Source organism: Eubalaena glacialis, chromosome 11 (genome assembly GCF_028564815.1).
Source record: "Eubalaena glacialis isolate mEubGla1 chromosome 11, mEubGla1.1.hap2.+ XY, whole genome shotgun sequence".
NCBI classification, from domain to species: Eukaryota; Metazoa; Chordata; class Mammalia; order Artiodactyla; family Balaenidae; genus Eubalaena; species Eubalaena glacialis.
The window spans coordinates 101016510-101043574 of NC_083726.1; the positions used below are offsets into that span (position 1 = coordinate 101016510).

Genomic DNA, 27065 nt, shown 5'->3' on the forward strand with positions numbered 1-27065 from the left:
AAATCAGAAGGCAAATTTATCGTTTGAAAAGAGACAGGGAAATGTAATAGCCTTTCGTTACTTATTTTACCTAATAAGCCCACAATGATACTAACCAGACAAATTTAGGATTAGCTTTAGAAATAAAGTTCTACTGATGATAACAGATGACATTAAAAAAATTATAAAATTTAGTGATACGCAGTGTATCATATATCTTCACAACAACCCTGTAAAAAAAGAAGGTAAATGAAGTGCAGAATCTGGGTTAACTGACTTCCTCAAGTCCATATAGCTTAGCAGCAGCATGGCTAGAGCTTCTGCTTTGGCCCGTTTTCCCCTGTTGCTCTGCTTCTTCATGAAGTATTTACAATATTTTCAGAGGTTAAAAGTACCTTAATCTAATCCTCTCACAGAGATGAGGAAAGTTATGGCCAGAAGGGTTAAGTGATTTACCTAAATGTCCTTAATTCCCATTTGGTCTCTTTCAATCACACTGCACCACCTCAATAAAGAATCCACTAACAATGTTAACAATAGCTGACTACAGGTAATTGAAGTTACTTTCACTTTTGCATTTTTGAAAATTTCTAAAATGAACACACACTACTTTTATAATTAGAAAACAAACAATACACACACACAAAATCATTAACACAAAAATAAAAGCTAATGATCAGTTCACATAAAATATATTCATCTGTACCATAGTCATCTTGTGTAAGCAGAATATATACAGTATTGTCCACTGAGGACACAAGTAAAATAAGAAATTAATCAAATCTCAATAGTTTGCTGGAAAAAAAAAATCATTCTCTTTGGGCTCATTAAAGTTACATTAACTACGTAGAAAAATGAAATCTTATTTTCCCCCCAAAGACAAATGGTGGTCAATCATTCAGGGCCCCTTTAGGCTATGAACCAAACAATCTGCAGCTTAATGAAGTTTTAATATTGTTTATGAACTCTGTGTTTATTAGAGTTGTATATTTGAGAATGTGAAGAGCTGGACTGATGTATTACAAGTAATTTTTACAGTTCAAATAAAGAAAAGGCTTCTACTATGCCAGTCAGTGGTCCATTTTTAAAAGCCCGACAAAGTCATGTGGTACAAAATAAATTACACTGTAATCGATCTGTACACTTCAGACAATTTATTTAGATGAGAGCTTATGATTATATACTAAAAAAAAAACAAAACCCGAAATTTAAAAGAGGAAAAACTTCCAGGAAGAATTCAAGCCATATTAGAGGACATATTTCAGATGATATAGTTGTTATGAGTAAATACATCTATCAGTTTTTTGCTGAGAAGTATTACAACCTGTTTAGCCATACTCTTGTTGACAGACATATGACTGCTTCCAGTTTTTGTCTATTATGAATTAAAGCTGCTATAAAAACCCTTGTATAAGTCTTTTGAGGGATTATGTTTTCATTTTTCTTAGGTAAATATATAGGATTCCTGGCTATGATGACTGCATGTTTAACTTTATGAGAAACTGCCAAACTATTGTTCCATCCTATACCACCTCAGAAATGTGTGTGAATTCCAATTGTTCCACATCCTAACCAACACTAGGTAGTCAGTCTTTCAAGTTTAGCCATTCTAGAAGGTGTGAAATGTGATTTTTATTTGCATTAAAACTGCATTTCTTTTGTGATTAATAAGTTGTAAGCTTTTCCATGTGCTTATTGGCCATTTGTATATCTGATTTGTTAACACTCCAAGGCTTTTGCTTACCTTTTTATTGGGTTGTTTATCTTTATTACTGATTTGCAAGAGTTATTTACATATTCTGGATACAAGGATTTTGTAAGGTATATGTACTGATAATATTTTCTTCCATTCTGATGGGCAAAAGTTTTAAATTTTGATGAAATTGAATTAATCAGTTTTCACTGAGAGTATAGCCCTCAGAGCGCCCCAGCTTTATTTGAGGGGGTCTCCTAGCAGACTCCTAATTTGTTCATGCTCTGAGCTTTGTCCTGTCACAAGGTGAAAGCTGGCTTTCATGCTCCACTTAACTTCCTGGATGCCTCTTGCTATGGACTGAATTGGTCCTCCTAAAATTCCTGTTGAAGCCCTAACCCTTGATGTGACTATACTTGGAGATGGGGATTAAAAGGAGGTCATTAAGGTTAAATGAGGTCATAAGGGTGGGGCCCTGGCCCCCAAAGATTAGTGTCCTTATAAAATGAGATACCAGAGAATTTACAGGCACTCAGAGGAAAGGCCATGTGAGGGAGGCAGCATCTACAAGCCAGGAAAAGTCCTCACCTGAAACCAAACCCTCTCAGAACTTGGTCTGGGACTTCTAGCCTCCAGAACTGTGAGAATAAACTTCTGCTGTTTAAACCACTCAGTCTATGGTATTTTGTTATGGCGGCCTGAGCAGACTAATGCACTACCCTTCATATAATTTTTGGCCTGAACATCCCTCTCTTTACTTTTCCACAACTTGTTGAAGCGTCTCAAAAATATTTAAAATGATATGAACCAGCATTTATAATCTGTGGAGGATTGGCCAGGTATCTAGTTACCTATTTGCCAAAAACATTTACTTTTGTTTGCAGTCTGATATTTCCTGCATATTTATAATTATATGCACGAATATGGTAAGGATGAAGACTATGACTATTTCACTTACATCTGTGTATGAAAAGATAAAGTTAACAAAGACTTTCAATGAGAAAAAGATATGATTTGGATGAGAATGAGAAAGGTGTATAAATATTAAGTTTTCAAGATGGCAGTATTTTTCTAATTAAAAAAAAACCCAAAACAACAACAACACAAAACCCAATGTTAGAAAACCTAGAAGAATATTCCAATTATGGAAAAAGCTATGTGAATATTACCACTTACTATTTTTCAAGCTTTACTTTATGACCCTTTAGCAGATGATAAAAAAAAAATTGACTAGCGGGTTATGATCAGAAATTACTTTTCTGAAAAATCCCACATTTTGCCATATTTGTCTTAGCAGAGAGAGATGACATGTTGATATGTGGTTTATGGATCATGTTATCTTCCCAATATCTGAAACTTCTAAATTCAGAAATGCATCAGATTCCAAAGGTTTCAGATAAGGGACTGTGGACTTGTATATGTACTGTGTCAACATATAAACTAAATTTATTTCTAAGGTGTCTGAAAAACACAGGAGATAAAACATATCTCAAACACTGACCTTTAACAGAAGTTTCCATTTCTGAAACAGATTCTGATTTTTCTTCTCCATTAGACTCATCAACTTCTGCCACTGTTGTTAACTCTGGTTCACTCTTGTAGAGTCTATAATCTGGACCCTTGAAAGGAAGATATGTAATCACACACAAACACACACAAAAAGGCAAAAGTCTCTTTTAAAAAGTTTATCTCTAAAAACTCACACTCTAACAATTAAAAGCCTCAGTCAGCTATCTTGGGTATAATACAATTAATATATATGTTACAATTAGGGTAGAAAAAAAGACTTTATACAAGATTTTTAACCAGCATATCTTTTGATTTTAAAATTAAGAATATTCCTCTTAGGGACCAAGTCATCAGAACATTTTTATCATAGTAAAAGTAAAGTCTAAAAATAATTATATCATATTAACTCAATTAGCCCTATTCCTTTTCTTCTTGTTCTCTTCTCCTTGCTTATTACATTTTATATTTATTTGTTTAATCCCCAAACTCCTTTTTTCCAGTTTCCATGGGTAAATGTCATGCCTTGGCAATGTCCACATCCTCTAACAGTTTTCCTAGACTGAACCGCCCACATCCCAACCTTTTGATCATTCCTGGTAAGAATCTTCTTTTCCTTGCGTCTTTCTGATCTAAAGATATCATTTTGCTTCTAATATCCTGAAATGGTATATTTAAAATATGGCTCCTTAAACACAGGCACATAAAGTAACCACTTTATGAAAATATTCATGAAAAGCAGAAACTATGAAATTTTATTAAAATTGTGAAAATATTACAAAATAAGAATGGTAAAACTAAAACAGGAAAAACAAATGATAATGTTATATATGAACAAAAAAGTGCTGGCTAAAAGTGGTGTTATAATAAAAAAAAGTTTGAGTCTAAAATAAATTAAGTTTGAAAAATGAGGGCATGTACGATTGATTATTCTGTGGCTATTGCAGCCACTTACACAGTGAGATCCATTTCTTGGATATCCTTGAACTTGGTGAATCTTCTTTTCTTCGGGCAGATGGACTGGGCCCCTGCTATAACAGAGCAAGGAGCTGCTATCACTGGGCAGAGGGGGGATTATGGGAGGCTGGTCTGTAAAGTCATAGGACCGAGGAAGTGGAGGACGAGGTGGGACTACTTCCTCTTCCTAAAGATTGTAGAATAGTCACCTTATTTAGATAAGCATATTGAATTAAGTATATCGAAATTCTTTGCAATGGTAAGTTAACTTACATTCACTTTAAGATAATTAAAGGGACACTGCCAAGCCAAGAGTCTCATATTAAAAAGTAAAACCAAAAAATGTTTATGATAGCCAATAACTGGGCTTTAAATTTGACTGCATTTAATTTTTTCTGTAACACACAGGTTAGCTTTACTCTAAAGCTCAACGTCAAAACAAATGTATGAAACTACTGTATTTCATTTTAAAAATAAAAGGAAAGAATTAATTTTAAAAAATCTCACTCCGTATTGTTTTGCTAATTTTTAAGAGAAAATAAAACCATTTCTTTTTGATTGGCTTTTATACAAAATTCAAGACCACAGATGCTTTCAACTAGGTTGACAGTATCTCTTTGTAGTTGTCATTTCTTTATGGTATGCATGATACACAGCCAACTTATCATACCAAACAATGATAAATAAATACTCAAATTACTTAGGTTAGAAAAAGTATGACAATGTTAAAGTTCTAACATAGATGAGAAGTAGTGATTCAATTTTTTTTTCCATTAAGAAAAGGGAAGAAGATCACATTTGTTAGAAGAACCAAATTACTGAACCAGCAAAATTTCAAGATCAAAACAGTAACTCAAACATATTTAGAAAACATTTTTGTTATGAGTAGAGAAAATTCTAATTCATGTTTTAATTATAAATTAATTTATAGTTAGAGAAACAATCCAAACTTACCTCATTTTTGTACTTAACTGTTGAGAAAGGCTTTGATCCTATCATACCTATTAAAAAAATTGTAAAATATAACTACGTACACTAAACATATCTTCCTAAATCTACAGAAAAAAGGAACAATTTCATTTATTTTAAACAAAGCCTTCAGTTTCTAACCCCTCATTTATTAATGTTTTCTGAATTTAAAACCCATTACATTGCTATACAGTAGAAATTAACACATTGTAAATCAACCACACTTCAATAAAATACATTTAAAAAACCCCAATACATTAAAAAATACAAACTGAAATATCTAACATAAACAAGAGTATGGGGAAATGGGTTTTCTCAAATACTACTGGTTTAAGTATGATTTGATGTAATCTTTTAGGAGAGCAATTTGGCTGTGCGTATCAAAATGAAAAATGTGCACTTATTTCTCATTTCCTAGAACCCATAAGTACTAGCAGGTGTGTTTATTATGTACACAGTAATGTTCGTTACATCATGGCTTATGAAAGAAAAATAAAAAATCCCACCCACCCACCCACCCAACCAACCAACAACCTGGAAGCAACCTACATTGTTCATCAACACTGAAATGGATAAATTATAGTTCATCTATACAATGATTCTTACACAGCTGTTATTGTATTGTATTGTTAAGGAGAAAAAAACATATTGATGAAAAACAACATTTTCTGTTGTGGGGAAAAAACTCCCAAAACCAAAACACTGTGTGCATTTATAATTATAGACACAAAACAATGATTCATTTTTGTGTGAGTGTGGTTGGTAAAACTTTTGCTTTCTATATTACATATAAACTTGGGTACTGATTCAATATTACAAAGTGCCTGTTTTCTAATGTCAAAAATCCATTAAAATAACAAGAGAAACCCAATTCTATGTGTTATTCCATTTAGATATATTATTATGGTCAATTAGTGCAGAATAAAAGATGAAGCTAATGTACCTGTTTCTGTAGTGCCTCTCTGCTGTTTGTGTTTACTCAGTCCTTCCATGACATCCTGAATTCTCCAGAGTTCTTTCTGAAGTTGTGCACGCTGAATTCCTGCTGATTCAGTCTATCAGTAAAAATGGACAGACCACATACAGGGGGGGAAAATCATTAAATACAGTTATAAATTCCACTAATATATACTTAAAAAATGAGAATTACAGTGGATTAAGTTTTGAGAATATTTAATATGATGTGTGACCTTCTCAATTTTGCAAAGTCAATGGCAAAGATAAAAGAAAAAAAGCAGAGAAACAGAAAAATTTAATATTTCAGACCTACACACACTATTTCACATCTTTTCAATACGCATTGTGTTGCATTATTTACAGTCCCAGGAAGGAATACTGATTAGATTGGACTAAAAATGCGGAACCCTCCCCCAAACCAAAACCAACAAAACAAAACAAAAACACAACAGATCAGAAACTCACAAATCCCAAATTAAACAAAACATTTTTAGGGGAAAAAAAGGAAAGTATTTTGGCCTCTTAAGTTCTAGAACATAGAGACATGCCAAAAAAGAAAAAAAGAAAGGGCAATTTGAAGAGTTCTTACTGATAGAGTTAAATGTATTTGCAGGACAAATTTTCAGTTTTCAAAATTGATTATTGCCATTTTTACTCTATCCTAAAGTTATTTCTTTACTACCCCATTTCATGTCCCTTAGGCTAAATACTCTAACTGAAGCCAAAATAAGATCATCTTGGTAAGATTCTAGTAAAACTCTAATGACTCTTATTGATAAATAGAAAAATGATAAATATCATTTTTAGGAATATAACTATAAAAGAAATAGGTAAATAAGTATGATAACTGTAACAATTATGTCAGCCCTGAGATATGAATACTGATAAAGACTTATAGGGAGGGAATATAAACTATAAAAATCAGATAATTGCACATATAGAATATGTATTACTTTTGCACTAATTTAAAAAATATACATATTTTTGTCTATCTGAAAGGTGTACAATGAAAATCTCATTTTTGTTTTATTTTGCACTTCCTCTGGTTACTAGTTACACTGACCAACTTTTCAAACACTTGTTAGCAATGTGAGTTAAATTTTCCATTAATTAAAACTACTCATGTTCTTTGTCTATTTTTCTAATGCATTGTTTCTCCAAATTAAAAAGTTCTTTGCAAATCTAGACAGTGACTTGTTGAATTTTTAGAGGTCAAAGATACTTCACTTCTTCCTAGTATGTCATTTTTCAAGTTTTCTATATTGTCTTCATTGTTTACTTATGTATTTAACAAACACTTAAATATATAGTCTGTTTTATTTGCCTGGTTCTATTCTAAGTGCTTCAAAAAAAATCAACACATCTAACCATGATAATAACCCAACAGGGGTAGGTATCATTATTATTTTCATTTTACAGCTGTGGAAACTGAGGTACAAAGCTGTTATGTAACTGGCCTAAGGTTACATGTGCAATGCTACTTCTCATAAGGTGTGTTTCCTAGTTCTTTATTTTTTCAAAAAATGTCTAACTACTGTGGTCTTTATTATATCCTAAAAATACAGAATCATTTTGTTAATTTTTTCTGGAAATTTGGTTGGAATGGAATTGTGCTTATGGGAAGAATTTCCATCGTGATAACGTTAAATCAGGCCATCCATGAACATGGTATAGCAATTATACCTCTCCATTTATTCAGGTCTTTTCTTATGTCCTATAATATAGTAATTAAATTTTCATGATGAACTTTTTTTGTTAGGTTAAATCAGGATTGGCAAACTGCTTTGGCCCATGGCTTCTTTTTTATGGCCTGTGAGCTAAAAATAAATTTTATAATCTTAAGGGGTTATTAAAAACCCCCAAACACCAAAGATTTTGTGACAGAGTATACACCTGCAACATCTAAAATATTTAATATCTGGCCTTTCACAGAAAAAGTTTGTTGATCCCTTGGTTGTATTTTAGATGTTTACCATTTTTTTCTATTGTATTTAGTAACTTCAGTGTTCAGTACAGAAGTCACAACCACACATGGATACTTAAATTTAGATAATTAAAAATTCAGTTCCTCAGTCACACTAGCAACATTGTAAGTGCCCAACAGCTACACGTGGTTGTGGTTACTATTTTGGACAGCACGCAGAGAAGACAGTTGACATTCTATGAGTCAACCTTACTCTTTATTTGTTGTATTGATTTGTTGAGTCTACTGGGCTTCCAATGCAGATGACCAAATTTACATAGGGTCACAAGCATAAAGTGACTTTTATTATTTTCTTAAATATGTATTATTTCCATTCCTCAGGGCAACACTTTAAGACAGGCATTGTTATTTCAACTTTATAGATAAGAAAACAAACACCTGGAACTTGATTCCGTATCTGCCTATTCACAAAACTGGATTCTTTATGCCAAATGGTGCTGCATCTTCCTCTATTCTAATAAAATAGCAGTCAAGACAATAGGCTAAATAACAGTTTGATAAATGAGAGGGATTTAATATAGAATAGATAAGATAATTTGACACTTCAGTGCTAAGTGACATAGCTAGCTAGGAGCACAGAACACTCCAGGGCTCACCATGTGCCCAACAGGATAAAGAACTTTTAAACAGTGAGGGATGGGCTACTTTGTGAGATCGTAAGATTCCTATCATTGAAAGTACTGAAACCCAGATGTTAGGTAGCCAATAATGCAAAAACTGTTTAGGGTGTGCATGAAGCTAACAAGATGGGTTGTACAGTACCAGTCAAAGCCAGTTAAAACAAATGTAAAAATATTATAATTCTGTACCTGAATTTCACCAAGGCGATCTAGCTGCTCTTGCATCTGGTTCCTGGTGAGAGTTACATCGTATTCTAACTTATCATATTCTCTCCATGCTCGTTCCAGTTCCTGAAATCAGAGCTTTAATTACTTTAATGGAGAAAATGTGCTGGTGTGTTATCAATCCTGTAGTTTACAACAGAAAACATAAAAAATTTTATAACTCATTTTCCTTTATTTTTTTCCTCTCTTTTTTGCTCAATTTAAGAAAAATTTACTGAGGAACTGAATTATTTATTATTGTGCTGCTGCTATACTCAAAATTACTAAAAAAAACCCCCCAAAAAACCCTAAACAACCAAAAAAACCCAAACAAACCCACCTGAACTATTTATTATTTATTCATTCATGACATCAAAATATTCAGTTGATTCTAATATCTAAAGAGTTTTATTTTGAGAAAATGTGTTATTTTATTCATAGTAATACGTTAAATTTTTCTTGAAAGTGATTTTTTAAAATGCAGAAGAGGCATAAATATAGCACTTTCTTATCTGACGTGATTAAAATTTGTCCAGGAATAAAAATACTAAATAGGTTGTATTTTAGCATGTTGGATTTTCAATAACACCAGAAGCCTGACATGACTTCACTTAGAATAAATTTACAGTAATGTAATGAAGCTAATTGAGCTAACTAATCTAGTGAATTTTGCTCCTAGAGACTCAATAGAGGTACTACCCACCTATACTTCTCTCCTTTGGGGAAAAAAAACTACCCCCAAACCCTCAAATCACAGAGAAAACTTTTGTACTTGAGCCTTATCCACCTGTCATCTATTTAATATAGAATAATTCTACAAGTGCTCAAAACTACATCGTCATGTCATTCTGCTTCAGGGAAGCTATTCCACAGGAGTGTAGGTACTCTTCAGACATTTCAGAGATTGGTATGAGGTCAAATTGATAAACTAAGGACAGGAACTATATTTGATCAGTATTTTGTCACCAGTATCTAGCGTGGTGTTGGCACACATGACACAACCAACAAATGTTTACTGAATGCTGTTGTAAAATGAATTAGTAACTCTTGTCTAAGAACTTCCCTTGACCATAGATGTCTTGACTTGAACTGCTCGAAGCAAAGCTCCCCTGGGAAATGTTAGTTTAACAACCGCAATAGTTTTGGGATAAGAAAAGAGGGTACTGAATGTAGAAGAGAGGTTACTGAAAATCATCTTAACAGTTTAAAAAAAAAAAAAGCAGCAATACTCAAGTTCCTAGAGGTTCTCTATTTTCTATATTCTGCAACTAGCTTACAATTGCTTAAAAACTTAGGCAATGAAAATTACCTTTAAAAATTAAAATGAGTGTTAAAATTTGGGCCCTTTGGAATAACTGCTTTTTGAATTTAAGATTTCTCCTTATAAGGTTTTTAAAATAATTAATTAATTAATTTATGGCTGCGTTGGGTCTTCGTTGCTGCGCGCAGGCTTTCTCTAATTGCGTTGAGCGGGAGGCTACTCTTTGCTGCGGTGTGCGGGCTTCTTATTGCGGTGTCTTCTCTTGTTGAGGAGCACGGGCTTTAAGCGCATGGACTTCAGTAGTCGTGGCTCGCAGGCTCTAGAGCGCAGGCTCAGTAGTTGTGGTGCACGGGCTTAGTTGCTCCACGGCATGTGAGATCTTCCCGGACCAGGGCTCAAACCCGTGTCTCCTGCACTGGCAGGCGGATTCTTAACCACTGCGCCACCAGGGAAGTCCATAAGCAGGTTTTACAATGGACTACGTTTTTTAAAAAAGCAGAGATAAACCACTGGAGATCTTTTTATCATCTCTATATTATCTAATTTAGGGAGTCTATTATGCAGATTTCACAGTGAATTAAATTTTAAAAAGGCAAAGTGGTAAAGGACTAAAGATTTTAATCTCATTTATATTGTGTAAATATTACCCTCCTGACTTGGCTTCAGCAAACTGTTTTTACCTGAATCAATAAGGATATTGATCTCCTTTAAGAAAAATTGCCTGGAAAACGAAAAAGAAAAAAAAAAAAAAAAAAAGGGAATTCCCTGGCAGTCCAGTGGTTAGGACTCCACGCTGTCACTGCTGAGGACGCAGGTTCAATCCCGGGACGGGGAACTAAGATCCTGCAAGCCATGCGGCGTGGCCAAAAAATAAAAGAAAAATTGCTTCTAGCCATCTTTTAATTTGTAAGCACCACAAAAACTGCAAATTTAAATAGTGGGCCTTTGAAGGTTTCAGGGAGGGTAAAATGAGGATAACAGACCCAGTGGCAGCCCAGCAATGAAATGAGATGGCATTGCCAGGCTGACACTGAGCCTCTTTTGTAGAAAAGTTCAAGGGGAGACTAAAGGTGCTGCAGAGGCAAGTAAATACAAGAACATTTTAGGATGGTGGAAATTCTTGTCTTTCTTACAGAAACACATGAAAAATAGAGATTGAGAGGTAGAGATTACTCTACTAATATTCTAGGGGTGAAGAAACACAATATACTTTCAATTTTCCTAACCTGGAAAGTCCTGCCATTGTACTGTACCAGTTGGCCTGAGTCCCATTATCCTGCTGGGCCTGTTTCTGCCTTTACCTCTGGGCTCCTCCAGCATGATTATGGGTGGGTAGTAACACAAGTCAACAGGGACAGAAAGAAAAGAGGCAGCACTGGCATAACATCAGTCCTCCTAACACCTGGCTGAGTATTTCATTAAAGAATTTAGTGGCTTATACAAGTACAACGTTAAAATCTTTAAATATGAGATTACTATTTTTTTGTCAAGAAGATAATATATAGGTACACTAAGGCAAATAAAAGGGGTAATGACTTGCAAATATACAATTATCTTAAAATCACAGGCACAAGTCAGGAAACACAGCAGTGCTTTCAATAAAAACATGGACCTTCATGCCATACAGTTAAGAGAATGAGTTAAATCCTGCAATTTACAACCACATGGATGAACCTCATAATGTTTAAAAAAGCCAAATAGTATATACTACATGATTATACTTTTACTAAGTTCAAAAACAGGCAAAGCTAATGTAGAGTTCAAAAGTCAGGCAGTGGTGTTTGGGGAGGAGCCATCACTGGGAAGGGAGTTTCTGGAACGTTAGTAGAATTCAGGGCCTTGCTATGGTGTTAGCCATATTTGCGCAGTTAAACCTGTACACTTTTCCGAGAATATGACCTACTCTAACAAAGGTTAAAAAAAAAAATGTGTGTGTGCATGTGTGGAGTTGCTAGAGGGATGGCAGAAAACTTTTAAAAAATTTGACTTAGTCCAAGTTTAAGGCTTGGAACAAGTACATTTTAATAGTGGTTACTTCTTTATAGTCTGTATTGAGGCAAGACTCAGCCACCGTGGGGAAAAAAATAAACAAACTACAAGTAGGTTTGCAATCCTCAGAGGCAATGAAACCCCAGACTACGGAAAAGATGAGAGAGGATTTTTTTAACATTTAATTAATTAATTAATTAATTAGTCTGCGTTGGGTCTTCATTGCTGTGCATGGGCTTTCTCTAGTTGTGGCGAGCGGGGGCTACTCTTCGCTGCGGTGCACGGGCTTCTCACTGCGGTGGCTTCTCTTGTTGTGGAGCACGGGCTCTAGGTGGGCAGGCTTCAGTAGTTGCGGCACGCGGGCTCGGTAGTTGCGGCACGCGGGCTCGATAGTTGCGGCACGTGGGCCCTAGGGCACGTGGGCTCAGCAGTTGTGGCTTGCAGGCTCTAGAGCGCAGGCTCAGTAGTTGTGGCGAACGGGCTTAGTTGCTCCGCGGCATGTGGGATCCTCCCGGACCAGGGCTCGAACCCGTGTCCCCTGTACTGGCAGGCGGATTCTTAACCACTGAGCCACCAGGGAAGTCCCTGTTCTATTTTCTATTTAAAAAATGAAGGGTGGCGTGAAGGAGGAAGTCTGGGGAGGCGCGGGAGCTGGGGGTCCGTGGGGCTGAGCGGACGCCATGGGCCGCCGGCACTGCACGCAGGACCCGACCTGTGCCCGGGGCCGTGGGCGGCTATGTGCAGCAGCTGAACCAGCTGGGCGCGCAGAAGTTCTCAGCCCTGAAGGAAGTGCTCTTCCACTGCCTCACTGAGCCAGAAGAGGTGGAAAGGTTTCTGGCTCAGCTCTCTGAATTTGCCACCACCAAGCAAATCAGGCCCGGCCCCCTCAGAAGCATCGTGAAGAGCCTCCTCCTGGTTTCAAATGGTGCCTTGAAGAAGAGTCTCACAGCCGAGCAGGTCCAGGCTGATTTCATAACTCTGCGTCTCAGTGAAGAGAAAGCCACCTACTTTTCTGAAAAGTGGAAACAGAATGCTCCCACCCTTGCTCGACGGGCCACAGGTCAGACTCTGATGATTAACCAGCTTATAGATATGGAGTGGACATTTGGAGTGACGTCTGGGAGCAGCGAACTGGAAAAAGTGGAAGTATGTTTTTACAATTAAAGTTGGTGGTTAAGAAAGGAAATCAAACGGAAAATTTATACATAGAATTAACCTTGCCTCAGTTCTACAGCTTCCTGCACGAGATGGAGCGAGTCAGAACCAGCATGGAGTGTTTCAGCTAATTTCTGTCCCCTGCATCTCTACCTCGCCCCTCCCTGCCCCCTCCTCCTCCCCAGTGACTGCTCAGAGAGGCCGCTCGCTCCCAGGCCTGTGGCCGCTCCTTTGGGCCTGCTTGCCCCTTGGGAGCCCAGGTGCAAAGGTTTCTGAAAAACAAAGGATTAAGTACTTAAGGAGCCTGACAGGCTGGTCCTGAAGAGTCTTTGTTGAGGGACCCTCTACCACCTATCTCCCAGGTCACCGTTCAGATATTCAGAGAAGTGATTGCATCTCAGATGCAGGGGAGGAAATAAGTTGAGTCATCTCCCTTTCCAAGTTCCAGAGTAAACAAATGGTCTATCGCTCTACGCACTGAGGACCTTCCCCCGCAAAAGAACAAGGAAGGGCTTGCTTGTGGCTGAGGGAAGAGGCGGACTCCGTGAATGACACATGGGGGAGCCCCCAACAGAGTTTGTATGTTTGTGGTGGTGGTGCTTTGTTGATCAGTCTTTAGTGCACACCTGCGTAAGAATACATGCTGGGTCTGCTCTGAAAAAAACTGAGGCTTCACTTCAGGTTTTGCCCTGTTGTGTGTAATGAGGTGGGCCTTTTGAGGCTATTTCAGCTTGTTTTGGTTCACGCTGACCTTCTCTGGTGGTTAGAAGAAGAATAAAAAAGGTTCTGAAGAAAAAACCAAATGAAGCATAAGGCTTTGGTAAGGAATTGGCAGTAGATTTTCTGTTTCAAAATAGAGACGAGTCAATAATATAGATATGTGACTATTAGCTTCTTAAGTGCCAACAACTCTTCAATTTTAAATATTACAGATTAATGTCCACTACTAAACCTTGGATAATTAAAATACTGCGCTATCTAAATTTACTGTTAGGTTTTGGGGATTAGGCACAAAAAATATTAATTTTGGCCACTACCACTCAACAATAACAATTCTGTCAACTGGGTATTAGAAGCAGTTGATTTTTGAGATCAGTCAAGATAAAGTTAATCTGATTTCGTTTCTACCTTCAGGATGTAGAAATTTCTTGCCATAGATTTTTAAGAATGTGTTTAGTACTTTGAATAATTTTTTTAAAAAAAGAATGCCTTTTATGATTTTATACTTGCCTTAGTACATAACTGCATCTCAAATAAAAATCACTATTTACTAAGCACATATCTTACTATACTATCTAATAATGACTACTATATTGGCTTTTAAATATTTATTTATTTATTTGGCCACGCTGCGCGGCTTGCAGGATTTTGGTTCCCCTGACCAGGGATAAAACCTGGGCTCCCTGCAGTGGAAGCGTGGAGTCCTAACCACTGGACCACATGGGAATTCCCCAATATTGGCTTTTTTTAAACCAAAAAAGATGTTGCAAGGGACCAAATTCAAACGGTATAAAGTGAGGTTCAACTAAAACAGGCATGGTTACAGAGCTACCTTTATTTTAAATTTCTAGTTTACGATAACAATTATAGTCATCTGTTTTGGCTACTTATAATCTTTAACTCATTGGCTAATTATAATCTTTAACTCATATATTTAGTTTCTCTTCTAACTTTCTCTTTGAAACAAAACAATATTCCATCTCAAAGAAAGTTGTTACTTTTTACTGTACAAATTGACGATATAATAAATTTTTATAATTATAAAAGTAGAAAGGGCTTCCCTGGTGGCGCAGTGGTTAAGAATCCTCCTGCCAATGCAGGGGACACGGGTTTGAGCCCTGGTCTGGGAAGATCCCACATGCTGCAGAGCAACTAAGCCCGTGCGCCACAAGTACTGAGCCCATGCGCCACAACTACTGAAGCCTGTGCGCCTAGAACCCGTGCTCCGCAACAAGAGAAACCACTGCAATGAGAAACCCACACACCCCAACAAAGAGTAGCCGCCACTCGCCACAACTAGAGAAAGCCCATGCGCAGCAACAAAGACCCAATGCAGCCAAAAATAAAATAAATAAATATATTAAAAAAAAGTAGAAAAATTAGAATACAGGATAAGATGAAAAAGAAAAGACCTATTATTATGCTACCCTTTTGTTAGCATTTTTGTGAATTTTCTTTCAACCTTTCTCAGACATACACAATGGCAATTTCCAAATATAAACAAAAGTAGCCCACTAGCACCCAAATTCAATAGTTATCAATACATGGCCAACTTGGTTTCATCTACAGCATCCATTTTCTATCCCTGTGCGATTATTTGAAAGCAAACACCAGCCATCATATCATTTCATTTATAAATACTTCAGTATGCATTTCTAAAGAAAATAAATGAAAATGAAAAAAATAACAGGCAAATTCTTACTTATTTAAATCATTAATATGTATTCCTTTAAAAAATATAAAATATATATATATATATATATATATATATATTTTTTTTTTTTTTTTTGTGGTGGCACCGCGAGGCTTGTGGGATCTTAGTTCCCTGACCTGGGATAGAACCTGGGGCCCCAGCAGTGAGAGTGCCAAGTCCTAACCACTGGATTGCCAGGGAATTTCCTAAAAAATATTTTTAACTATAACGATTTCCCTACACCCCCCTCTTTATTCCCTTGCTACTTATTTGTTGAAGAGAATGCGTCACTTGTTCTGTAGAATCTCTCCGACGCTAGATTTTGTTAATTGAATTCCTGTGGTATTGCTTAGTTTGCTCTTGTTTCCTGTATTTCTTATAAACTCCTAGTTGGATATTGAGGCTTGCTGAGATTCACATTTGATTTTCCAAACCTCACAAGTATTGCTGGGTACTTTCCACTGCAGCACATCAGGAGGTGTATCACACCTGACTGTCTCTATTTCTGGGAATGCAGTATTGTGATCATGAAATGACCAGGGTATTTAAAAACTATCTTGAAATCTTTCAAAGCATACTCATGACAATTCATAGATGTCAACAGATCTTCTGTTAAAAAAAAATCACACTTTGCTGTCACCATAATTCTCAGTAGCTCTTTGTTACGCTGAGAATGAGAATATGAAAACATTTAATGTGCAAGCTTCTCCTCAGGGAGGTTCATTTGCCCTCCTCCCTTGCCCCTTTAAGTTTAACCATTCTAGTCTAAAATCTCCATTTACTCATGGCCCTCCCATGCAGAAGCCGGTTTAAAACATAAATAAGTTTAATGGAAGTCTATACATAATGCTTATTCACTATGTAACCCTGGGCAATCTCTCTGTGCTTCAGTTTTCCATTTTTAACATAGTAATAATAGTACCCTTGTCAAAGGGTTATTATGTGGCTTAAGTACATGTAAAAGCACTTATAATGGAATCTGGCACTCAATAAACTGCTCCAGAAATATTCACAGTATTTACTATTATTTCATATATTGGTCCTATTCTGCAGCAGATAAATGCATAAGCCATCTACCAGCCATTCGGGATGACTGGGGGCCTTTATACTTGTTTTCTGATATCTGAAAGTCCAATTTTAATTAATTAACTAATTAATTATTTTGGTGCCAAAACCCAGGATTGAACTATGAAATCCCAATTTTAGATTTTTGAGTAAGAGAATCTAGATTTGATTCCAAGTTTCAGAAAGTACAAATTAGTGACCACACAGACAGTGAAGTGGAATAGAAAGTATACAAGCCCTAGAATTAAAAAAGTCCTTGATTTAGGTGTTGACTTTTTCATATTGGCTATGTCACTTGGGCAAGTCATTTAACCTCTATGAACCTGAGTTTCTTCTTCATCTGTGCAGTGGAGGTAATAAAAATGAAAATAAAATGGAGATAATAATTACATCTATTTTGCACAGCATTTGCTTAAGGACCAAACCAGACAATACATGTACAAAATATAGAAATACAAATATATTTTATTGGATGAGCCCCACATTCTCATCTAAGATATGTGCATAGCGTCTGCTTTACCTGGCTCCTTGAATTGTCGGAAAGAATAAAAGCAGCACCTGTTAAGTGGATAAAGCATGAGGATATTTCTCTTACAGTTAGAGATAAGGCCTAATGTAAACTCCCCAAGAGAGGTGACTGTAGCAGATGTTTATGCCCTCTGCCCACCTGATTTCAAGAAACTGTGGTTCAGCTCCACGTGTGCCAGTGTTCGTGGTCAATTAGCTAAGGCGGTTTGGAAATGTGGGTGAATTAAGGACCCTGGGGCAACTCCGACCAAGGAGTGATAGATACCCTGGCCCCTCCGCCTCTCCGCGGAAAATTCGGAAACATTCAGCTCATTTCCTCAGACGGTCCCCTGAGGGTCGCCCACAGTGGCGACCAACTCAGAAGTGAAACCTATACTGGCTTTTCTCCCTCCCTGTCTCATTTTCCACACTCCCTCCCTCACTTCTGCTTCCTGTAATCGCTCCCAAATAAACTTTCTGAGCCCAGGTCCTCATCCCAGGCTCTGCTTTCAGAAGAAAACCTAAGCATAGACAGCGACACATTGAAAACTTTCAAGGTATAACTGACTGCTATAAAAATTTTTCTCACTAATCAGGCTTAGGTTAAAAAGAAGTAGAATAAAATTAAAAAAATTAAAACGAAAGAAAGAAAAAAAGAAGTAAAGGCCAGGAGAGCACACAAAGTCATTATATGCTTAAAGCATGTGTGCGTGCGTGCATGTGTGTGTCTGGTGGGTGGGGCTTAAGGAGAGGAGATGCTGCATCAATAATTAAATCAAGGACTTCCCTGGTGGCACAGTGGTTAAGAATCCGCCTGCCAGTGCAGGGGACACGGGTTCAATCTCTGGTCCGGGAAGATCCCACATGCCGTGGAGCAACTAAGCCCGTGCGCCACAACGACTGAGCCTGTGCTCTAGAGCCCGCGAGCCACAACTACTGAAGTCCGCGCGTCTAGAGCCCGTGCTGTGCAACAAGAGAAGCCACTGCAATGAGAAGCCCATGCACTGCAACAAAGAGTAGCCCCCGCTCGCTGCAACTAGAGAAAGCCCACGCACAGCAACGAAGACCCAACGCAGCCATAAGTAAATAAATAAATAAATAAATAAATTTATTAAAAAAAAAAAAAAAAAAGAACTAAATCAAGGGACTTCCCTGGTGGTGCAGTGGTTAAGGATCCGCCTGCCAATGCAGGGGGACACGGGTTTGAGCCTTGGTCCAGGAAGATCCCACATGCCATGGAGCAACTAAGCCCGTGCACCACAACTACTGAGGCTGTGCTCTAGAGCCCGTGAGCCACAACTACTGAGCCCGCGCGCCTAGAGCCCATGCTCCGCAGCAAGAGAAGCCACCGTAATGAGAAGCCTGCACATCACAACGAACAGTAGCCCCCACTCACCACAACTAGAGAAAGCCTGGTGCAGCAACAAAGACCCAACACAGCCAAAAATAAAATAAATAAATTTTTTAAAAAAAGAATTAAATCAAACACAAAGCGAACACTGCTTTACATGTTTACCTTGTGTTAATCCTAGTTTTAATACCTTAGTGGCCGACCAGGTGAGGAGATGTTCTCAGAATCAAAGCTTTGATCTACGGAGGCCTTAATGTTATACCTCTTATGTTGTATCTTTTATAACTCAAGGCTTGGAATTGAACCAATGCCCGAAATCAACTGTGAAAGAATCAGAGGAATCCTTTGGGATTCTGCTGGCATAAATGTAGTTCAAATTTACGTCTAATCAACATCCACTGAGTGCCAACCATATGTCCAGTATGTTGTTATAAACGCATCATTTATAGCCTTAAGCTACAAAAATGAGTATGTTTACATAAAGGCACAAATAACATACTTTGTATTCTATGCATTAAAACATGTCTTAGAAGAACATATTGAGGGTTTGTAATGACCATTGAATAATGCTGAAGGCAAAGAAAAAAAACCCCAGGAAAGTGATTATATGGGATAACAACCAGAAAATGAGATACTCAAACATGATTAATTTCTTTGAACATATTCTGATAAAACTTCCATCAGGACTGGAGTTACCTTGGGATGGAGCAAATTCTAAACCTATGGATCAGATTTAAGTTATGAAACCTATTTGGTAAGGGAAGAAGCAACAGTTTAATGGAACATTGTACATCCCTAGAACTTTCCATAACAGACATGAAATCATGAAATAGTTTCTAACTTAATTTTGATTTGACTCAGGTTGTCACAGGGATACTGAGCTTTTCATTAGCTTGGAACTGACAGCTTAACCCCTCTTCCCCTTTCTTATCTCATAATCCGCATCCTCTATTTCAGTCAGCCAGTCAGTTCTATTTTTTGCTTCTCCAAACATATCCTGCACATTCTCATCTCTGGGCTATGGTTCAGAGTGTTTTGTCCTGTGTGGACTTCCTCTTTCTTCCATATCCTACCCATCACTGACGAACTAAATGACTTCTCGCTTGCAGACAACATTTTAGGTTCATATAGTTTCCTTATGATGATATTATAAAAAGCCATGTAGATCTAAGTCTTCAGGACTATGGTTAGAAGACCTGCATTTGACCTCTGGGCATTGCATTTATTTGCTTTGTAATGTTGGGTAAGTCATTCAGTTCAATCATTCATCACATTTTTTTTGGGGGAGGGCTGCGTTGGGTCTTTGTTGCTGTGTGTGGGCTTCAGTTGTGGTGAGCGGGGGCCACTCTTCATTGCGGTGCGCGGGCTTCTCATTGCGGTGGCTTCTCTTGTTGCAGAGCACGGGCTCTAGGCGCACAGGCTTTAGTAGCTGCAGCACGCAGGCTCAGTAGTTGTGGTACACGGGATTAGTTGCTCCCTGGCATGTGGGATCTTCCCGGACCAGGGATGGAATCCGTGTCCCCTGCATTGGCAGGCGGATTCTTAACCACTGCACCACCAGGGAAGTCCCAATAATAGTATTTTTTTAAAAAAGAATAAGTATATTAAATATAAGGTACTTAAGAGGCAAAAAACCAAGTTTTGATTTATATAAAACCATGGTATATTCCTTTAAAAACAGTTCATGTTTGGAATGTGAATTTAGTGTTTAGAATTGAAGCCATGTTGAGATTCTGGTAGCTTCACAGCTTGGAAAGACCTCTCTTAGTTAAGCTATACTGTCTGTGGACTTTCTTAAAGATAGCTGCCCCCTAAACAGCCCACTGAAGGTACAGACAAGGGTGTGTTAGCAGTTTTCTATAACAGGTGGTTTTTTCCCCTTTCAAAGGGCTGCTTGGGCAGGTGCTCTTACTGTCTTTAGAAATGATGACATCATAGGATCTAAACTAGACTGTTTAAACTCATAAAACACTCAATTTATATACTCTAAGTAAGACTTTTAGATTTGGTAATCCCAAGAGACTCTTTATTAAGTAACTCGACTATGGGTTAAAAGATTCTGCTAATTATATTTCTCACTCAAAACTATCATCTAAACTTAGATCACACTGCAGCTATAAAATGGTAATGCTGACGGCGTCTTAAAAGCATTTCACAGGAGCCTGTAATTGAAATGGGTGGTTAAATGAATCCAATGACTACCTTCCAAAAATTATTATAATAAAACATTTATTTTCTTAACACAATAAATTTTAACATTTTTAAGAACTTTTCATTTTCATAATATATAACCAGGTGTATTTATCTTCTCTGTAAAACTTCTTCACAAAGAACAAAAGCCCCACTAATTAAAAAAACAAGAAGACCACCCTTTGTTTTTGTTATTATTAACTAATAATAACAAATTAAATTTTTGTTATAATAAAGAAAAATCCTAAAGAAAGCCCAATTAAATAGAGATATAAATAAATAGGAAAAAAGAAAAAAAAAAAAGAACTACATAACATTCCAGTGACTCTTACTAGGACAGAAAATCTGCTACTTACAGCAGTGGCTCGAGAGAGTTCTCGACACGTGCTCAGCAGTCCATTTTGTAAATCGTCCCTCTGTAACACCACGGTCTGAATGGCTGCTGGGTTATCCGCATTCATTTCTATCTCTTGGCTGGCTGACAGCAAAGCTTGCTCAAGTGTGTACTATTGTAATAAAAATGATTACACTTAATATTCTGCATCATCAAATTAATTCTTTTTTACTTTAGTTATCAGTGTCCTGATAATAATGATATAAAGTAACATCAATTGTAGATAATAAACATAATTGTCCTACTTTCTCCTTGTGGAGTTGCTGAAGTTTCTCTTCCAGAGCATGTACCACTTTATCTTGCTCGCATAATCGGCTTAACTTGACCTAGGTTACAAGAGAAGACATCTTTTGGTAGCAATTTTTAATTTTCCCTGTAATTGGATTTAGGCATAATAAAAAAACACATTTAAAACAGCCATGGAATAGCTAATTAGGTCAGTCTTTATTTCAATCAGTAAAATAAAAACTAAAATATAGCTTATAAAGATAGAATGCTTAAAAAATGCATATAGAGTAAAAAAGCATTTTCAACCATACTATTTAACCTACATAATTCAAAAGATTCTTAGTAATCAGGCAGTCTCATATGACTTTAATGAACCATTTTAATGTGGTTGAGATATTTTCTCTACAAACTGCTGGATAGGTTAAGTAACTTATGCAGTCCTTAATTAAAACACAGACTGGATTCTGTTTTTATATTTTTAAAATTATGTTCTTATGTTCTTCAGAAAAATCGCTTCTAACTACAATACAAATAAAGACACTGCTAATGGAGAAAAATCACTTTCAATAGTTTTAATGTTTTAAATTCTTGGTAATACCCCAATTTTTTAAATTATAAAAATATGAGCGGGTACTTTAATAAAATTTCAATCCCGCAATAAACCAGTTCACTGCATGTCTGAAAATAAAAACCCTGGACAAACTGTAACTATGTCCCAAACGTTACTGCATAACGATAAGACAGCAAGAAATTTGAAATTCCACTTTCTTTGCCATTTATCTACTAAAGTAACCACCTTATCTTTGTTAGACAACACAACTCAAGCTACATCAGATGGAATACAATTGAAATGAGAAGGAGGTACAATTCAGTGGAATAAAACCAGGGGAAAGGAGGGAAGAATGAGATATAAATAGGGACGTCAGTGATGTAAAATATGATTAAGAACAATAACAGGATGCAGTGACAGAATTTCTAGAGGCCAATACTTTCTCTAGATGACAATTTTACTTTGTCTCCAATCCTGCATAATTTTATATCAGAAATAGTCTTTGCTTTCATTTAAGTGATTCTAAATTATGGTCAACTGCTAACTATGGGCGTGGGGTGGGCAGGGAATAAATCAGGAAGTGAGGATTTAATTGGCGCAAAAGAAGAAAATGTTACTTATTTGATGTCATTTTGGACGGCAGGAGAGGAAGAGGAAATTTTTTGTCATGCTTAGTTCCAGTGTTTTGCCAGAGAATATGACAGAGCATTGATAATATATCACATGCTAATACGTACATCAATATCTACTTCTTCAGGTCTGTATTTGTACAATGTGCCTCTACATTCATCCTGTGACAGCTATAAGGGAAAATGTCATAGAGCAACTTTAAAAATAATTTTTAAAATACACATTTAATTAGCTTATAGTTAATATTTTAGATTTATACAACAGTAACAAAAATCGGTTTTTAATGATTCTTATACTTTTAGAAGTTTAATTCAAACACAGATCATTACAAAAATAGAAAATTATTTAACAGTGATACAATATGCAAGATACATAAGAATGATGTTAACTTAGGCTTGTCAAACAAAATAATAAGCTGGCCAAACAAAATTATACAGCACCTTACATTTTCCATTTGCGAGACACACATTATTTTAATGAAAAACTGACAAATACAATCGTAGCAACTGAGTTGAATCAAATTTTGAATCAGGCATATTTCAACAGTCAAAACCATACCTTCACGGTATACACATAATCACACAACTGTGTATGTGTACACTCAGATGCCAACACATCTTAGTACAGTTTTATTAACAAAACCTGTAACACGTTGTATACACATACATAATATATAAACACACATACACAATATAGACTTATCTTGTTCCTCTGTCTTAAGAACTAAAAGATAATGGAGGAAAAGGATGGGTTTAATCGAAAAGAGGTAAAGCACTCAAAAATCTCTTAAAACTGAAAGCCTACGTTATAAACTATGGACAGTCAAATTGCATAAAAAGTTGGTAAGTGTTTGCTGACACCATGTGCTTCATTATATTGTAGTGAATTATTATTCAGTGTATTTAAACATCCTTTTTTCAGCTTCTTCCAAATATCTTTTGGTCAGGCAAATCCTCATTTCTGATGGTGCTTACCAAGATTTCAATAAGCCATCCCAGTCAGTTATACCCCAGGTCACATCATAGCGCCTCTGCAGGCAAAACTGCACTATCTCTCTTGTCTTTTAACTTTATATTGACTGCTAGACAGTAACAAAAACATAGTAGGAAAATGTAATTGGGGCTCACTGCATGTTTACTAAATGGTACACTTTTTCTCAAAGTGGGGATAGGAGTAATGTATCCCAACTACATTCTAGATTGGAAAATTAAATTTCGTATATACATATACAAATGCACAAGAATGTAAAAGTTACAACTATATATGACCTGTCTGTAAAAAACTGCTTGACATTTACATCTCAAGAGGCATAATTTAAACAGTAGATAACTTTAAGTGGATCTAGGAATGTGGGACTCAGGAGATTAAAAATGTAAGCATTCCAAACATACAATAATAAATCCTGGATTTCCATGTTTCACTTCAAGACACTGCTTTCACGTACCTCATGCAAATGATTCTGTGACTACTTAGGGGTATACACAGTGATTATTAAGCCACAAAACTTTCATAGAAGTCAACATCACATGAAAAATGAATTTAATGACAAAAGTCAGAATACTTGTGCACTATTTTAAAATAAAGACCACTGAATATGTCCTGAGAAGTGTCAATTGTCATTCTAAATTAAAGCACCCAGATCCAAGAAAATAATTTATACTTCCACTTGAAAGAAGGAAGTAATGAAAAATAAGTTTTAAAATGCTTAGATCCTGAATAAAAAACGTGAGATAATGCTAAAATTAGTATTTCTCATTTTTTAAGAAATAAAAGATGTAAAGCCTTAGCTACTAAATGTCTACATATACTTTGCTTATTTAATATTTAAAGTTAAACGCCAAACAGCTTTACTAAACCATGGAATGCATAATTTGAACATAACTAGTGGCTAGTGCTATATTTAGATTAAAATATGCTTTGTACCCTATATCCCAGGGTCAAAAGAAAAAAAGACAAGTATTTTAAAATGGAAACTTAGTAATTTGTAAGAAATATTTAGGGTAATGGTACAATATTTTTATTTACGGAATCTTACTGCATATTCATTTTCATATCAGTTGGCATATTATAAAAAAGAAAGATGTGTACTGTGTACTTATAATTTTAGAGCGGTATCTCCTTAAAGCCACAGAAATAATATTACACGTATAAATTAGATTTATTTTGTTGTACCTATATTTTTGGTACCAATGAAAATTTATTTAAACCTTTTATCAACTTATTCAATAAAGATAATTAAATATCAACTAATAAAAATCTTAAAATAATCAACCTTCCACTATATTGAATACATTTCTTTTGCCTGTCAGAAGGAAAGCATAAGAAAACAAGATTATTCTTTAAATAATTAACTTTTAAGCATGGCCTATTTCCCATTACTGATAATAATTACTGAGGTTTTTCTTAAGAAAAGATGAATATAATTTATTTATTTTTTAAAAAATTTTATTTTTTGGCCATGCCGCATGGCTTGCGGGATCTTAGTTCCCCGACCAGCGACTGAACCCAGGCCATGGCAGTGAAAGCGCAGAGTCCTAAGCACTGGACCGCCAGGGAATTCCTGAATATAATTTATTAAAAAATTTTCCATCTAGAATTGAAGTTTACTATTTTGTCCTCAATATGAAAATTCTACTAATAAGAAAAATGTAATTTCATGAATATTCTGATTAACTCAAGTTCTGCATGAAATAATGTTTCATGGCAATACTTTTTAGCATTTTTCAAACTCGTCTTTAGCAAAAAAGCTCTGAGTTTGAATACCTTTGAGGTACCTCAGTAACACTAGAAAAGTAAGTGAAAGGGGGCTACGTGGTAATTATATAAGCTTGAGCAGTGCTCAAGCTTCAATCTGAGAAGCGTATTATACAGACTTTACTGACTATATAAGGATGTGTATTATATTATATTTAGAAAGTCAGAACTTTTTCGTAGTAAGGTATCTTATAATCTTTTTAAAAACTGGTTTGGCATTAAGTTAAAACAAAATCACTTTTGCCAATTAAAATTCAACTTTCTATAGTATCCCTTTTTAAGTATGTGAAATATATATATGTGTATATATATTTTAAAAGCATATGACTATATATACAAAACACAAAAAAAAGACTTTTGGGAAAATATTTGATAAAATTAGACTTTAATTTCTATGAAAACTCAAAAATGCTTGTTGGACTGTATGTATTTGCTAATTAGTCTGTAACCTTTAAAGCAATTATTTATCATGTGATTAATTTCACTGATATTAAGTATGTTACAAAAATTCTGGTACAAAATTGTACTCGTGAAAGGTGGTAGAATGATTAATAAACGCAGAGGAGCTTTTCAACTTGAAGCTCACTTAGCATTTGTTTTGATTCAGTTTTAGGTCCTTTTTTTTGACTAATTTTAAGAAAATTACTGGGACTTCCCTGGTGGTCCAGCGGTTAAGACTCCATGCTTCCACTGTACTGTGTGGGTTCAATCCCTAGTCGGGGAACTAGATCCTGTATGCTGTGTGGTACAGCCAAAAAATTTTTTAAAAAAAGAAAAAAAAAATTACTGCCTAGGTAATTTCTCAGGTGTCCTCCTTCTTCTAGGAAGATGCAAACACAGAGGTTCTCCTGAGAGAAAACCTGAATGGCTATGATTCAGAAAAACTGGTCATAAAACACTATATTGCCACTTTATTTTCAGCTAAATTTCAGGAACCTATTAACACAGCATTGCAATGCAATGTCAGAAAAGCAAACCATCAGGTGTACAATATAAACTTTCACAAAGATTTTCTTTGAATAATAACATGATAATGGAAATCTGGAGAAAAAAAAGATGTAATTTCAATTTATAGAAGTTTATATTAACAGAGTTTAAGAAATACGTCTGTCACTTTTATCTACCAATGATGCTCTGCCATAATTAAGTACTTTACTACTGGCTGATTAAAGAAAAGTATCATCTAAAAACTCCCTAGATTTGATAGCACTGACAGTCAATATCGATTACCTGGCTGCCCATGTCAAACCCAGGCGTGGCTGCTGCTGTTACACATTCAGATCTTCCTGTTCTATACAATATCAGGTTTTTTTCTTTCAAGTATCAATATGAGGAAATATATTTATATGAATCTATTACTCTTTCGGTATTCAAGGTTACTGATGCTATATAAGACCAGTCTCAGATACCTCCATATTTTTGACAGACTCCAGTAAGAACTTTTAGTGCAACTGAGTGATTTCAATCAGCAATGACTTCTGCACCATCAACCTTGATTACCGATAAATACAAAAAAAGAAAAACCAAACCAAATGGAACAGAAACTCCCAGCTCTCATTCTTACTGGAAATATACAAAATGTGAAAAATGAAACCATAACCTATTAAAACAGAAGGCCTTTGATCTCACATCAATCAGCATCATATAAAATTATAAGCTGACAGCTTCAGACACTGAAAAGGGTATCAATTCCAGAACAAGTGCTAAGG

At 35.9% G+C, this 27065-nt stretch overlaps 1 protein-coding gene and 1 pseudogene across 6 annotated transcripts in view; one reads left to right on the top strand and one right to left on the bottom strand.

Annotated features, from left to right (window-relative positions):
- The window catches only part of PLEKHA5 (pleckstrin homology domain containing A5), a 233205-nt gene that overhangs the window by 12170 nt on the left and 193970 nt on the right, over positions 1–27065 (bottom strand). For 4 of the 6 annotated variants that reach the window (XM_061204774.1, XM_061204773.1, XM_061204776.1 and 1 more), the window contains 7 exons: positions 22710–22772; positions 21440–21520; positions 21157–21306; positions 8855–8956; positions 6048–6159; positions 5090–5136; positions 3174–3291 (listed from right to left, as the gene is read on the bottom strand). In XM_061204774.1, the coding sequence (XP_061060757.1) occupies positions 3174–3291; positions 5090–5136; positions 6048–6159; positions 8855–8956; positions 21157–21306; positions 21440–21520; positions 22710–22772 (673 nt within the window). Of the gene's footprint in view, positions 1–3173; positions 3292–4133; positions 4323–5089; positions 5137–6047; positions 6160–8854; positions 8957–21156; positions 21307–21439; positions 21521–22709; positions 22773–23289; positions 23326–27065 lie in introns of all 6 variants that reach the window. The other 2 variants (XM_061204779.1, XM_061204775.1) reach the window with 2 other exon arrangements.
- LOC133101173 (COMM domain-containing protein 7-like) lies at positions 12800–13410 on the top strand (annotated as a pseudogene).